This window comes from Balaenoptera borealis (genome assembly GCF_965194805.1).
Source record: "Balaenoptera borealis genome assembly, chromosome: 1".
NCBI classification, from domain to species: Eukaryota; Metazoa; Chordata; class Mammalia; order Artiodactyla; family Balaenopteridae; genus Balaenoptera; species Balaenoptera borealis.
The window spans coordinates 43,151,591-43,166,386 of record NC_138860.1 but is presented as its reverse complement, the minus strand read 5'-3'; the positions used below and the strand labels follow the sequence as shown (position 1 = coordinate 43,166,386).

The following is a 14,796-nucleotide window of genomic DNA, read 5'->3' as shown; positions in this document are numbered from 1 at the left end:
CTTATGCAGGTTTATACACAGGATGAGCTAGTTCCATCAATTTTTCCTTTCTCACACCCAGACCAGGGTTACATAGTTCTGTGAGGTGAGCTTGGGAGTTGTAATAATATGGAATACTGGAAAAATTCCAGAGGCTGTTGGTAAATAAAGAATGCAGCTGAACAGCAGTTAGCTTCTGCTAGTGATTTCAGAACGTACATTTAGGAGAAAAAAAAAAAAAGGCAAGTATATGTAATATAGCATGGGAAATCAAGAGAAAGTGTGATGACCATCTTGAAGATTTGGGTTTTAATTTCTGTCTTTCATTTTTCTAAAGACTGTACAGGTAAATCAATAAAGAAGGTTAAGCTGTATTTGGTTGACGTTATGAAAGATCTCTCTACTTTTAACCCAGCTTATTTAAAGATTTATTAAATCAGCCAAACAATTTTTTCTGTATTATGAGAAAGCTGTCTTTGCTTTGTGTTTTCAACTTACAGGGTTTTCGTTGATATGTTTAGGAAAAAGAAGAGTACAAGGTACTGGAAATTCACAGCTGATAGTCAAAGATGGATATATACATATTAAAGGTTTGGGGAATCTGATGGGCTAGTCAGGAGAGGGTTTTAGAAGTGACTTTGAAGCTTTCTGTATGTTCTCTCTCACTGTTGCCTATTCCACAAAAGGCCTTTAAGTGTGGTGTTTACCCAGCAAATATCCCAACAAATTGCTTTCGGCAGTCATGGGCACACTAGAATACTATCCAATCGGTAGTTCCATTGTAGTTTTCACACAGAACTTCCAGGGGATATGGCATCTCTCTAGTCTTCAAGACCACCCCCCGGACAAGGCACATTAAGGGCTGGAGAAGGGAAACTTGGGTGGTGGGAATGTTCTTTTCAAAATCTGGATAAAATTTTTTCCCCAAAAAGCACCAGTGAGCTGAATAACTTCTCATCCCATTTCTCCACAGTTTTAAGCCTCTCTTAAGCGCCCCCAAGGCAGTCCTATCTGAGGCTTCAGATTCCTCAAGTTTCACTGGGGTCACCTGGAGGTCCCTGTCCTACCTTGGTTTCAAAATCTCAGCTATTTTTTAGGATTCATTCTTTCTTTCATTGTAACAACAAATATTCATTTAGCTTTCTGCCATGTACAAAGCTCCACTTTAGGGTCACAGGAGACCACAGAGCTGAATCTGACAGAGAATCTGACACAGATCTTTCCCTTCAGGATTCTAATTGGGAACCAAGACACCTATGGGCGATTCTTCAGTGTGAGAGAGACTGGGATATGCTAGCAGCTGTAGAGACACAGCCTAGTGGATTATAGGACCAAAGGCAGTTTATTTATTTATTTATTTTTAATTAATGTATTTATTTGGCTGCACTGGGTCTTAGTTGCGGCATGTGGGATCTTTAGTTGCGGCATGCGGGCTCTTAGTTCCCTGACCAGGGATTGAACCCAGGCCCCCTGCATTGGGAGCGTGGAATCTTAACCACTGGACCGCCAGGGAAGTCCCCCAAAGGCAGTTTAGAATTGATCTTCTACCAAAAAAAAAAAAAAAAAAAACAAACCCCAAAAAGCCAGTTGCTGACACCAGACACTATACACATGTTATTGACTGAAATAAGGGATTAAGGAGAAGGCTACAGTCTTCTAACCCACTGAGAATGGGCTCGTAATGGGACATTTCGTCGAATGACCAGTTCCTTTCTGCTCCAGATGTCAGTTGGGGGAATGACAAGGTAGCAGTTCTGGGAGAGTCAAGGGAGAGTCAATGGTTCCTTTTACACTTGGCCAAGTTTCCCCGTGGAATTGTCATTGCTTCATGTTAAACTTTATATTCTTTGTCTTGCCTTTTTTCTTTTTAAAAGGCTTTGTCCACAGTAGGTGGCAAGGTACTCAAGTCCTTTTCACATCTGCTCTGCTATCCTTTGAGCAAACCCAGCTCGCTGTGAGGGGCATAGGAAGGGAACATGCCCACATTTACTGAGTGCACCCCGGAAACATTTTCTCATTGACTCCTCACAAACTTGGGGTAGGGGTTCTCTTTACAGATGAGTAGACTGAGGCTGAGGTTCTCTTTCCAGATGAGTAAACTGAGGATTAGTAGCTGGGCACTCACTCCAGGCCTCTCTGGGTGAATCCAGTTCTCACACCAAGGTTTGTGAATGTTCTGTTCCCTGAGATTAAACTTTGGCTCTTAGAGAGAACCGCTCAGCTCAATTGCAGTTCTCCCTCCTCTCATCACGTGAGTGTCTTTTTACCCCTAAATATATCCACTGGCATCTCCTAAAGCCGTTCTCCTACGTAACCACAATTCCACTATTAAAAACAGAAGAAAATTAACCATCATATGTTCGTATCCTCTCATTTCTACTCTCTATTTCAGATTTCCCTAATGGTCTCATGTGTTTGATAACTACTTTTTTTCCAACCTGGGTTTGCTTAAGGCTCACACATTGCATTTTGCTTTTATAACTCCGGAATTTCTCTTACTCTAGACCAACCTGCCTCCAATCCCTTCTGTTCAGCTCTTGTTTCGCGACACTGACTTTTAGAGGGACCAGACCAGTTTTCTTAAAACCTTTTTGTTGACACTTTTCCTGGCAAGTGTCTTGCAAATTGAAGATTTTAAAAGTTCTTTAAACCTAAAATAGGTATTTTCTAGGAGAAGTGTTGCCAGATTGTCAGATGTTGTACCTGATATATATCATTTTCTGTAGCTAATATATTTTAAAAGACTCTTTATTTACAAAAATAAGGCAGCTGTAAAATGTTAGAACAATTCAGAAATACAGTTGGCCCTTCGTATCCACAGGTTCTGCATCTGCGGATTCAACCAACCTTGGACTGAAAATATTTTTTAAAACAAAATTCCAGAAAGTTCCAAAAAGCAAAACTTGAATTTGCCAAACTGGCCAACTATTTACATAGCATTTACATTGTATTAGGTATGATAAGTAACCTAGAGATGAAATAAAGTATACGAGATAGGTTCTTTGCAAACACTATGCCATTTTATATAAGAGACTTGAGCATCCTCGAATTTTGGTATCTGCTGGGATCCTGGAACCAATCCCCTGCGGATACAGAGGGATGACTATATATGAAATATAAAATAAGAGTTCTGTTTGATACCATCACCATGTAGCCCTGAGATAACAGTCATTTTGGTGAACTTATATTTTTTTCCCATTTATTTATTTATTATAAAAACTGATCATCTGTACACATTGTTGTGCAGTTTACTTTTTAATCTCACTAACTGCGTTGTGGATTGTGTCCTGTCAAATGTGTAGCTGAGATTGTGTTTAGTAGTGCCTGGGATAAAAGTGCACCAAGCCAGCCACATTCCTTCCTAGGTGTTCAAGGCGAGACACACCCAAATGTAAAGTGCCCGGCCCAGGATGAGAAATGTGACTTGTGCCCACAGAGCAAATATTTTTCTCTCTTTGAGGCTCTCTAGCTAATATAGGAGTTGAATCTTGGTGTCTTCTGCCCTGTGTGTTAGCAAGTTGATGGAATGTGGGAGTAGTAAAATCTTAAGGACTCTGTATTTCAATTCTGATACTCTTTTTTTTTTTTTTTCTTTTCTGGGTGGGTCCCTCCATATTTTTTTCTGCAGATACCAGGAGATCGTCAGGTTGGCCTACCTTGCAGGTAAACATGATACTCTGCCAACATAAAGTGATTTAGAAATGTTAATCTATTTTACCAAGCCCAAGTCTCTAGCATATGTATTTTAAGCCATCATAAAACACGAACCTGTCACGCTAAGGAATGTGCCGAGGGCAGGCATCAAAGGCTGGCTGAGAGAGTCTCAGGAGTGTGCTTTACTGTGTTGTAGGGTTGTGTCCTGACAACCTCTGTGAGGCCTGGGGTACTGACAAGGAGTGATTTCTAAATATTGAAGCCATTTTACTTATTAATGCAAGAATTCCTACAAGTAATTATTCCTGTTTGTCTATCCAAGTGTCAGGGGGTTCAGAGGTAATTCTGTGGATAAAGGGCATAAAGGCTGCCTGACTTAGGGAATCAAATTAACAGAACAATCATATGAGCAAGAGATAGTCCTTTGCGCTTCATGGAGAACAGAAAGTTGAACAGAGAGGCCGTGTGGACATTTCTGGCTTCTTTGGAAGATAAGTTTAACGAGCCTCCCAGTGAGAGACTTGCTGGCACAGGGTGGAATGGTAAAGCCGCTTCTACTGTTGTTGTTTTGTTCTCGTGTTGTCCATGGCAATAATGTCATCGCTACCATTTGGTGGGACGTCTGGGTGTCAGTAAATCTCGTTATTAGTAAGTTAAATTATCTGTAATTTGGTGACGGGCTTTTGCATCAAGAATTCTGTAAAGGAGCAGAATGATTGTAAGGTGGTTCCCCACATCTGTCTAAATATCTGGTGAAAAAAGGATAGAGTTGTGATTTTAAGTGCATTAAAAAAATTCATGTATTAATTTTTTTTGAAAAAAGAAAGTTGCTGAGTAGTTAATAATTAATTACTAATTTATAATTATAAATGCATAGTCACTCCATTTTCTATCATCCAGTAATAAAGTAAATAAGAAGATAAAGTAAATAAGAAAATAAGTATAAATATTAAAATAAACGGAAATAATGTTAATGGAAGTAAAGAGGCAGTGTTGCAAAGAGTGAGGAATAAGATAAGATTTTTAAGTTCAGGATCAGGAAGTTGATTAAATCATTGAACCCCACTTTTTTTCATCTCTAGAATAGGGATCGTACAATCGACACCCAGAGGGTTGTTAATGAGGCTGAAATGAGATAATATATTTAGAAGTTAAAAAAAAAAAAGTTCAAATTCTACTCCTGCTTTCTTGAGCAGACAGGCTTGTGCGATGAAAAAAAGCATGTGAATCGAAGTCGCATAGACGCTGGTGTGAATTCTGGCTTTGCCGTGTGCATTCTTAGATGAGTTCTTTTAATCTCTCTGAACGTCAGTTACTCTAGCCATAAAGTGGATCTTATCATATCACCCTTGTAAGGTAAGGTCAAGTGCACGGGTTAGACCAAGGCGCTTGGGAGCAACAGAGTCTGCTGGCTCTTGAATCTGGACATTCATCTATCAGGGGCATGTGCTTGTGTGTGTGGAATATGTGCCGCCTGGAGCTTCCCTTCCAGCTGATGACCTTGCTGCTGCTTTTCTGTTTGCAGCGACCCTCCGGAGCGCCACGCCGGGCATGGACGCCTTTTTCTGCACCTGGAGGAGCACGGGTGCTAGTGTCATCGCCCAGTCACAAAGCTGCTAAGGCCATCTCAGGGGCGTGGGCGTCAGGACAGGAGGGCAGCATCCGAGGGCCACAGAGCCATGCCTTTCGGCCTGAAGCTCCGCCGGACCCGGCGCTACAACGTCCTGAGCAAGAACTGCTTTGTCACCCGCATCCGCCTGTTGGACAGCAATGTTATCGAGTGCACGCTGTCTGTGGAGAGCACGGGGCAGGAGTGCCTGGAGGCGGTGGCCCAGAGGCTGGAGCTGCGGGAGGTAAGCGTGCAACCGTGGCGGGTGGATATGTGCCAGAGCTCAACCCCAGGGACCAGCCGCCTTCTCTTGGCACCTGCCAGGCTTTTCAGCCTCAGCCTGGGTTCGAAGCATCCTGTTATTCTTAGCATGGCCTAGATCTTAACACCTTTCAGTGGATGCAGAGACCTGCTCTGATGTTGTGAGAAGCAGGGACACCCCCTAGAGTTTGCATGGGGCACGGGCTGGGGGTGGCAGCTCCCCTTTGCTTTCAGCCCATGAGGAGGTTGTAATGAGACTCTCCTCCCCAAAGCCATTTACTCTCTTTAAAACAGTCAAGTGGGTAGCTGGGGTTTTGGCATTCTGGCTGCATATCAAGGAGAAAACCACATAAGGGGTGGATGCAGCTGCTTTTTTCTTTGTTTGTTTGTTTCCATATTTTCCTCTTCAAAGAGGGAAAAGAGGAAAAAAAAGAAAGAGCATTTAAAGTGAGCATGACCAGCGAGGCTTTTTTTGAGGGAGCTTGTAAAATGGGGGTTTTGTTCCTTTTAAGATTCCTCATGACCTTGTTTTCTTTGGGCTTTAAGCAAACCCAGGGTTCACCATTAAGACGGTCACGTTATCTCTCTTTAGAAGAGATTCTTAGAGCAATGTGCCCTTTGTAACCAGCAAGCCCTGCTTTTTTTTTTTTTCAGTCTTACAGACATTTAGGACAAGGGACTTTTGAGAGAAACCCCCTCAAGCATTTGTGTCTTGGGAGCATATCGCATGTGGCATATGGGCTGGTAGGTAAGGGGGTGTGGTTGAAAGGTTGCCAGTGCTGAAATGACGGCAGACCCCTGAGAGTCAAGCCTTCCCGAGGGCAAGGAGGAGCTCTGTGATTGTCCTGGGCCCTGTGACACCATTGCCCAGTTCTCAGGGTGAGGCAGAAGAGGGGAGCGGTCCCTGTTGAAAGCGATCATGTTTGATCTCTTTGCTCACCTCTCAGGATCCACCCTCTTTGCATTTGCACAAAGGAGTCGGGGTCAAGGAAGGTCTTCCTCTCCGCTTGGCATCTCCCACAGGCTGTCTCTTATCCTCTGGGGGACTGTTTCACCTGAGCACTTCTGTTTCCTACTGGTCTTCGTGTTTATACTTTGGTTTCAGTGTTCAGGCCTTCCTTTGACATTTATCTTCCTGTGGAGGAGATTGTCCTGCCCAACAGGTATATGTAGCTCGGTAGCTGACACAATAAACATGTGAAATGTTCTGACCTTGCTGGTTGATAGTTGGCTCTTTTTTGCTTCTTGATAGCACATTAGGGTGCACATATTTAAACATATGTGTGTGTATCGGCATAAAGGAAAAACCTTAATGCTGTCGTCCGTTGGCCAAGAGGCTGGTCTAAATTCTCATAAAAATTTTCATTATAGATCATTTGAAAATAGATGCAGTGGTTTTACTTTTGAATATTCCCAGTAACTTAAATGAGAATAACTAAGTATTCTTTGCATGCATTAGAAGCAGTGTAGTATGTGGTTAAGTAGTTGTACGTGCAGGCTTTGGAGTCTTGAACTTGAGTTCAAGTTATGGCTCTGTCACTTACAAGGTAACCTTGGAAAAGTGATTGAACTTCTCTGGAAATCAGTTTTCTCAGCAATAACATGGGAATAGTGATACTCACCTCACTTACCTTACAGGGCTGTTGTAAATATTAGGAGAGATATAGTATGGCAAATGCATAGGGCTGTGTCTAATAATGTATAATTGTTCCAATGTGAGAGTTTTGAAAAACATTTTTTCATTAAAGAAAGTACTGAACAACTGCAATGTTCCAGACACTGTGTTGGGACTTGGTGAAACTAAGATAAATAAGTTGTAATTTTTCCTTCGAGATATGCACAGACTAGTAGAGGAATCCAGCATGTGAAAACCAGCTAAGACTGAATGTGATCCACACTAAATGCAATGCAGGGACTGGCCCGAAAGGCAGTGGCTCTCAGAGCTCTGCAGTGCACAGCCTTGCTGCACTGAACACCGCAGCCCTAGCTAGGGGAGAGGAAGCCTCAGTGAAATATGAACAGAGCCCTCGCATTTTGAACAGGGACTTGAAGGATGCCCAGGAGTTCAGTAGGTGGAAAAGAAGGCAGGTCGTTCTGGGCATGGGGAACTGGATTTTTGAAGATCCATGGATGTCCATGGATCAGGCACCATTCTGGGGGGCTGACGAGGCATCTCTGTGAATCACCAGCTAAAGCCAGAGTGTAAGGTGCAAAGTGAGGGGTGTCTGGAGATGTGTATGATAATAATAATTAACGTTCAGCAGAGTATTGTTTCTCTCAGTGAGAGGGCAGAGGTCAACCCTGGATTATCCCACAACTGGGTCGTCACAAAGGACAAAGCAGTGAAGTCCAGATTCTACTGCCAAGTGTGTGTTGCAGGGTGATTGATCTTCTCAACGCTAAGATGGGGTGTGCGTTTAATGTTGGCTTTATTTTGACATGCTCTAAACAGGTGCATCCACGTTAGAACAAATCACTTTCCTTTTTGGTTTTATGCTTTCATTCTGTGACAGATCACATGGAAGGCATTGGCCTTTTGTGAAACAGTCCTATAGAAAGTCCTCCTGAACTGAAGGATGAGATAGAGCAATGTAATACTTTGTTCTTCATTTGCCCAGACACACCTCAAGGAGGAATGCATGCTCGACCCAAGAGCAGAGGGGAGGGTGTGAACACAGGGTCTGCCACACTCACTTGACTTTGTATGTGGGTCATTTTTCAAATAGGGCTGATGGTGCTTTAGAGAAGAAAGAAAAAAATTCATCTAAAATACAATGAATTGTTTAATCTTTATGAAGTTTTGGAAAGTAGAGTGTGGTGAATATTTGGCTTTGCCATTAGAAGTGTTCTGTAGTTTAGGTGTACCCTAAACTTGACAGTAGATTTATATTAGGAAAGGAAAATTAATTTTGATTTAATTTTTGATCTATGTTAATTACAATTTATGTTTTATTAGGTAACTTAAAAATAGATTGTAGGGGATTCCCTGGCAGTCCAGTGCTTAGGACTCCATGCTTCCATTGCAGGACACAGGCTCCATCCCTGGTTGGGGAACTAAGATCCCATAAGCGGCACGGTGCGGCCAAAAAAAAAAAAAAAAAGATTGTACTTTTTAAGGCAGTTTTAGGTTTATAGCAAAATTGAGTGGAAAGCACAGAGTCCCTTATACCCCCTGTCCCCCCCCCCCCCCCAGGCTCCCCCACTGTCGACACCCCGCACCAGAGTGGTCCATCTGTACAGTCAATGAACCCACATTAACACATCACATGCTCAAAGTCCATAGTGTAGGTTAGGGTTCACTCTTGGTGGTGTACATCTTGTGGATTTTGACAAACGTATAATGACGTGTGTCCATACGGTAAACTCTTTTTTTTAATGTAATAAACTGATTTCTTAAACAAATATTATACTCAGACATTAATTGAAAAGTATACATGTTTCAGTGTTAAACACATATTCCTCTTCCAACAAAATGAAATGTCATCCTGAGTCGCCTTGGGTCACCAGAGGTCTCAGTTGACTCTCTGCTAGTATTTGACCGTGTCCTGTATGACTTCATCCTCCTGTTACTGAATGCAGGTTCATGTGCTTGATGCGCAGTGAGGCCAAACAAACCGAAACGTCCGAGTTTGGAGCAGAGAAAGGTTTGTTGCCGGGCCAAGCAAAGGGAACCGGGGGCTCGTGCTCAGAAATCCCTGAACTGATATGCTAAACGTTTTCAGGGTCAAATTTGGTTTTGAATGCACAACTGTGCTGCCATTTCATATGGCATCCAGAGTGCCCAGGCCGGGCTTAGTCAGCAAACACAATCATCCCCTGGGGAAGCAGAATATGACAGGGTCCCTGCTCCCAGAAACCCTGGAGTTGGGAGAATAGGAAAAACAAGAAACAAAACAAAGAGAACAGCCTGTGCCGAGGTACAGAAACAGGAAAGAACATGGAATTTTCAGGGAAGGGCAGAGTGCAGTTTGCACAGATCTGTGTGTGTGTGTGTGTGTGTGTGTGTGTGTGTGTGTGTGTGTGTAGGGGTCATGGAGGGGAGGATAGGAGTGTGGGTAGGTAGGTGGAGTTTGCTTTTGAAGGGTTTGATGTACTTGGCTAAGGAGTTTTAACTAGATCCAGTAGAACATTGTTTCTAAAATGTGTCACAAAAATAATTAAAATAATCACCACCTTTTAATGTACCACATGTTGTGCTGAGCGCCTTTCATAGATCAACTCATTTAATTCTCCTAACAAGTCTGTCAGGTGGCTACTCTTGCTGTCCCCATTTTATGGGTGGGGAGACCACAGTGTAGTCACTGGGCTGGCTCAAATTCAGGTAGACTGACTCCACCGTTCTAATTCCCAGGGATGTGTAGTGGCAGAAAAAGGGGCCGTGGTAAGATGCTTTGGGAAACAGTCTCATAAGTTCTGCAGTTAAAAAAATAAATGTGTTAAGCTCAGTGTTTCACAATTAATTTAGCCTTCTAGTAAATACTCTTCGAATCGTTTGGGGAATAAAACACTGCCTGGAGATGGAAAGCCATAAAAAGATTTCAAGGTGAAGCATGACATGATCACCTTGTGTTTTAAGAAAAGAACCAAATAGCCGAAAAACGATGGGGATTGGGTGACAGGAAGAACAGAGATGCTAATTAGGTGGACATAACAATAACCTGGCAAGAGGAAATAATGTGAACCCCTTAAGAAGAAAAATTTTTTAATTGTTTTAAATAAGTTCAGAAAAAAAATTAGGTATGAGTTTCTGGCTGGGAACTCTATTTAAAGGAAGAGACGCGGGAGATACAGGAGGCTCAGAAAGTTAGAATTCTGATAATATAGTTACAATATGTTTGGATCAATGGATTTCCTCATCTCCAAATGAAATCTTAGGTGGGACTTCAGTATGTAAAATGGAGCTGCTCTGTTTGCTGAGTGGATGGATAGGGTATCTGGAGCCCCATCTCCTTGTGCCCTTCCCACACATGCCCCAACATGGCTTGAAAAATCATTGCCCTAGATTAAGAGAGAAATAGCTAAAACAATGTTGCCTTATGACTAATTCTTATTTTTGAAAAATAAATACATGGAGAAACAGCAGAGTTTAGTGGCTAGGAATGAGAGTTCGGACCAAACTGTCCGAGTTTGAATCCTGGCTCTGCCACTGATTTGCTGTGTGATCTTGAATAGTTACTTAACCACCTCGTGCCTCTGTTTTCTCATCTGTGGATGAAGATGGTAATAGTAGCAGCCTCCATAAGTTGTTGGGAGGATTAAATGAGTTAGTTTTTGCAAAGTTGCCACCGTATCTCAGTGCTGGGCACATAGGAAGCACTTAATATGGCGGTCTCCTCTGCAAAACACTACTCAGGTCAGACAGAGAAAGAGAAATATAGTATGTTATATGCGGACTCTGAAAAGAAATGATACAGGGACTTCCCTGGTGGTGCAGCAGTTAAGAATCTGCCTGCCAATGCAGGGGACACGGGTTTGAGCCCTGCTCCGGGAAGATCCCACATGCCGCGGAGCAACTAAGCCCGTGAGCCACAACTACTGAGCCTGCGCTCTAGAGCCCATGAGTCACAACTACTGAACTTGCTCACCTAGAGCCCGTGCTCCACAACAAGAGAAGCCACCACAATGAGAAGCCTGCGCACTGCAATGAAGAGTGGCCTCTGCTTGCTGCAACTAGAGAAAGCCCGTGCACAGCAACGAAGACCTCAACGCAGCCAAAAATTAAAAAAAAAAAAAAAAAAAAGATACAAATGAACTTGTTTACAAAACAGAAACAAACTCACAGACTTAGAGAACAGAACTTATGGTTATGGGGTTGGGGGGAAGGGTCGGGGGAAGGGATAGTTAGGGAGTTTGGGATTGACATATACACACTGCTATATTTAAAATGGGTAACCAACAAGGACCTACTGTATAGCACAGCTCAATAATATGTAACAACCTAAATGGGAAAAGAATTTGAAAAAGAATAGATAACATGTATACGTATACCTGAATCACTTTGCTGTACACCGGAAACCAACACAACATTGTTAATGAACTATACTCCAATATAAAATCAAAAGTTTAAAAAAAAAAAAAAGACACCACTCAGGCTGTCTAGACCCCCTACAGTCCCTCCAGAGTCTGGGCTCTCACCCTTTTGTAAGTCTGCTCATTCCATTTTTAGATGGCTTTGATCATTAGAAACTATGATCTTCCACTGAGCCAAAATCTTTCAGTTCCTTGAACAGTTATTAATTTCAGATTGCACTGCCCAGTAGGATAGCCATTGGCTACATGTGGCTATTGAGCGCTTGAAGTGTGGCTAGCTTGAACTGAGATGTGCAGTAAGTGTAACATATACAGCGGATTTTGAAGACCTAGTATGAAAAAAAGTTAAAATATCTCATTAGTCATTTTTATAATAGTTACATGTTGGAAGCATAATATTTTGAATATACCATTTTATTTTATTTTTTAATTTATTTATTTTTGGCTGCATTGGGCCTTCGTTGCTGCAGGCGGGCTTTCTCTAGTTGCGGAGAGTGGGGGCTATTCTTCGTTGCAGTGCGCAGGCTTCTCATTGCGGTGGCTTCTCTTGTTGCGGAGCATGGGCTCTAGGCATGTGGGCTTCAGTAGTTGTGGCACGTGGGCTCAGTAGTTGTGGCTCGGGAGCTCTAGGGTGCAGGCTCAGTAGTTGTGGCACATGGGCTGAGTTGCTCCGCGGCATGTGGGATCTTCCCAGACCAGGGCCTGAACCCGTATCCCCTGCATTGGCAGGTGGATTCTTAACCACTGTGCCACCAGGAAAGTCCCTATACCATTTTAAGTAAAATTTATTAAAGTTAATTTTACTTCTTTAAATAAAATTTATTAAAATTAATTTTACTTCTTTGTACTTTTTAAATGTAGCTACTAGAAAATTTTAAATATGTGGCTCAGGGACTTCCCTGGTGGTCCAGTGGGTAAGACTCCGTGTTCCCAATGCAGGGGGCCCAGGTTCAGCCCCTGGTCAGGGAACTAGATCCCGTGTGTATGCCACAACTAAGAGTTTGCATGCCGCAACTAAGAGTCTGCAGGCCTCAACTAAGAAGCCTACATGCCGCAACTGAGTCCGCAGGCTGCAACTAAGAAGTCTGCATGCATGCCGCAGTGAAGATCCCACGTGCCACAACAAAGACCCGGCACAGTCAAAATAATAAATAAGTAAGTAAGTAAATAAATAAATAAATAAATAAAACAAAGTAGTGTTAGCATAATAATTTTTAAAAATTCAGGTACACATTTAAAAAAATATCTGGCTCACTTTATATTTCTACTAAACGCTGCTGTTCTAAGAAAAGCAAAGAGGCCATGTTCATAGTAATAAGGAATATAAAGAATTCCAACAAAATGTAAAAATATGCTAGAATTATTTCCTTTAGGGATAATCGTGACTCTACTTTTAATTAAAAAATAATAAATGGAGGAGGGATAAATAATTTAACACAGATACGTGAGAATACTCTTCATGGCTATATTCTATTCAAGGTAGAGAACTGTTGTTTTATTAGGAAATCCAGCACTTTGGGGAAGAATAAATTTGATAACTCTTGGGCCTCTTCTAAGGCTAAACTAAGAGCCCTGGTTTTTAAAGGAGGCTAAAAAAAAATCCATAACCATTTCATAGCGTTGGTGATTATCCTCTAAGTTATTCCCCTTTTCTTTTGCAAATTTATATTTTCATCTGTACTGAAAGCTGATTTATCCAGAGCTATCAGTTATGGTAGAAATGTCTCACATTTTGCTCTTTTCATAATGGCTAGAGCTTACAAAGATACAGAATCTTAACATGCATTTCCTTTCATCAAAGTAAAGCTAACCTACATTAAGGACATTTCTATGGCTTGATTTTATGTTAATCTTTTGGGAACTGGAAATTTATCTGTGATAATGGGAGTACTGGAACACCTCATTCCCTGGCCCTGTCAGATAATAGTGGAATTTGCTGTATTTTATAGCCAGCTTAAGCATATCTATATATGTTTGTATTTGCAGAGGACTAAAATAATCAACCATGATTAAGAACTGATTGAAGAGTACTCTGCTGGGGAAATTTCTGAATTTTGCATTGCTTTTTGTCTTTGTAAAGATTATGATGTGAAATCTTACTAGCTTAATGTCAGTTGTGTAAGGTAAATTGGTGCCAGTGTCTATTTTCTAGATACAGCGATTGTAGGTGAAGTAATCCCCTGGTCTTCATCTTTTTGTATATTCCGAGTGAGTCGTGCAGCCTCAGAAGACTGATTTTTCTTGGCTATGAGATTTGCCTCGGGTCTGTGTTACTCTGCAATTTCTTTCCCTGTACTTTTATGAAAAGATTGACTAGGAAAATGAAGATGGTGCAGTTGTTAATTATAGACGTGCCAGTTATAGAAATCCCGGACTATCCAGAGTAGAGGTTGATTGCACGCAAGTCCTTTTTTGCAGTTATCCAACTGATGTATGGTGGTTTATTTTCCAAAGCATTTGGAATGTAATTGCGTGAAGTGCTGTTTTCATAGTCTGTGTCTAGTCATCTTTTGAAGTATTTTCCATGCCTCAGTGAAAGTTTGAATGCTTGTATGTAATTCCTATATATTTTATGTGGAGGTGTCTCAACCTCTTTGTTTCTTAATTTACAACTGAAATATACTGGCTACTACAGGGACCCTATTACAAACTAATGGAAAGTATTTTAAACTTTTGCTTCTGGATGATTAACTCTTCAAAATGCTTGAGATAAGATCGTGGATTTAATCCCTAGTAATTGCCAAGACTGTGTCTGTAACCCTTATAAATAGTTGGCATTAAAGCCGTGCCATTGTCATAAAACTAGAAAAACAAAACCCTCAAAAAAAAATCTTTCCCTATTAATAGCTACCATGGGGGATAACACCATATTTACAAATAAATGAAGAAATAAATCAAAAACATCCCAAACTGTTTTTAAAGGCCTTATTTACTACAATCTTTTCATGATACCGAAAGAGGGCTCTTATTATGACACTGAAGGATTCACATGCCAATCTGCCACTGAAGAAACTAGCCTATTTTTGAGGGCTCACATACATTTATCCTCCCCTGTTAAAATGCAAAACTCCAAACCAAATAAACCAGGAAACTACTCATATGAAAATGACAATTTATGTGGCTCTTCTTACATTATTTTTTTAGTAATGCATTTTTGCGTTTTTAGCAATTGATTCAGAGATGTGGTTCCTCTCCCTGGGAACCGGTTCTTCTGTCTTTTCTTTTCTTTTTTTTTGTAAATTTATTTATTTATTTATTTTTGG

The 14,796-nt window shown here is 41.3% G+C and overlaps 1 protein-coding gene across 3 annotated transcripts in view; it reads left to right on the top strand.

The window, feature by feature from the left end:
- The window catches only part of PTPN14 (protein tyrosine phosphatase non-receptor type 14), a 168,561-nt gene that overhangs the window by 60,218 nt on the left and 93,547 nt on the right, over nucleotides 1-14,796 (top strand). For all 3 annotated transcript variants that reach the window (XM_082401376.1, XM_082401375.1, XM_082401377.1), the window contains one exon: nucleotides 5,159-5,486. In XM_082401376.1, coding sequence (XP_082257502.1) covers nucleotides 5,313-5,486 — 174 coding nt within the window. In that variant the 5' untranslated portion in view covers nucleotides 5,159-5,312. The remainder of the gene's footprint in view (nucleotides 1-5,158; nucleotides 5,487-14,796) is intronic.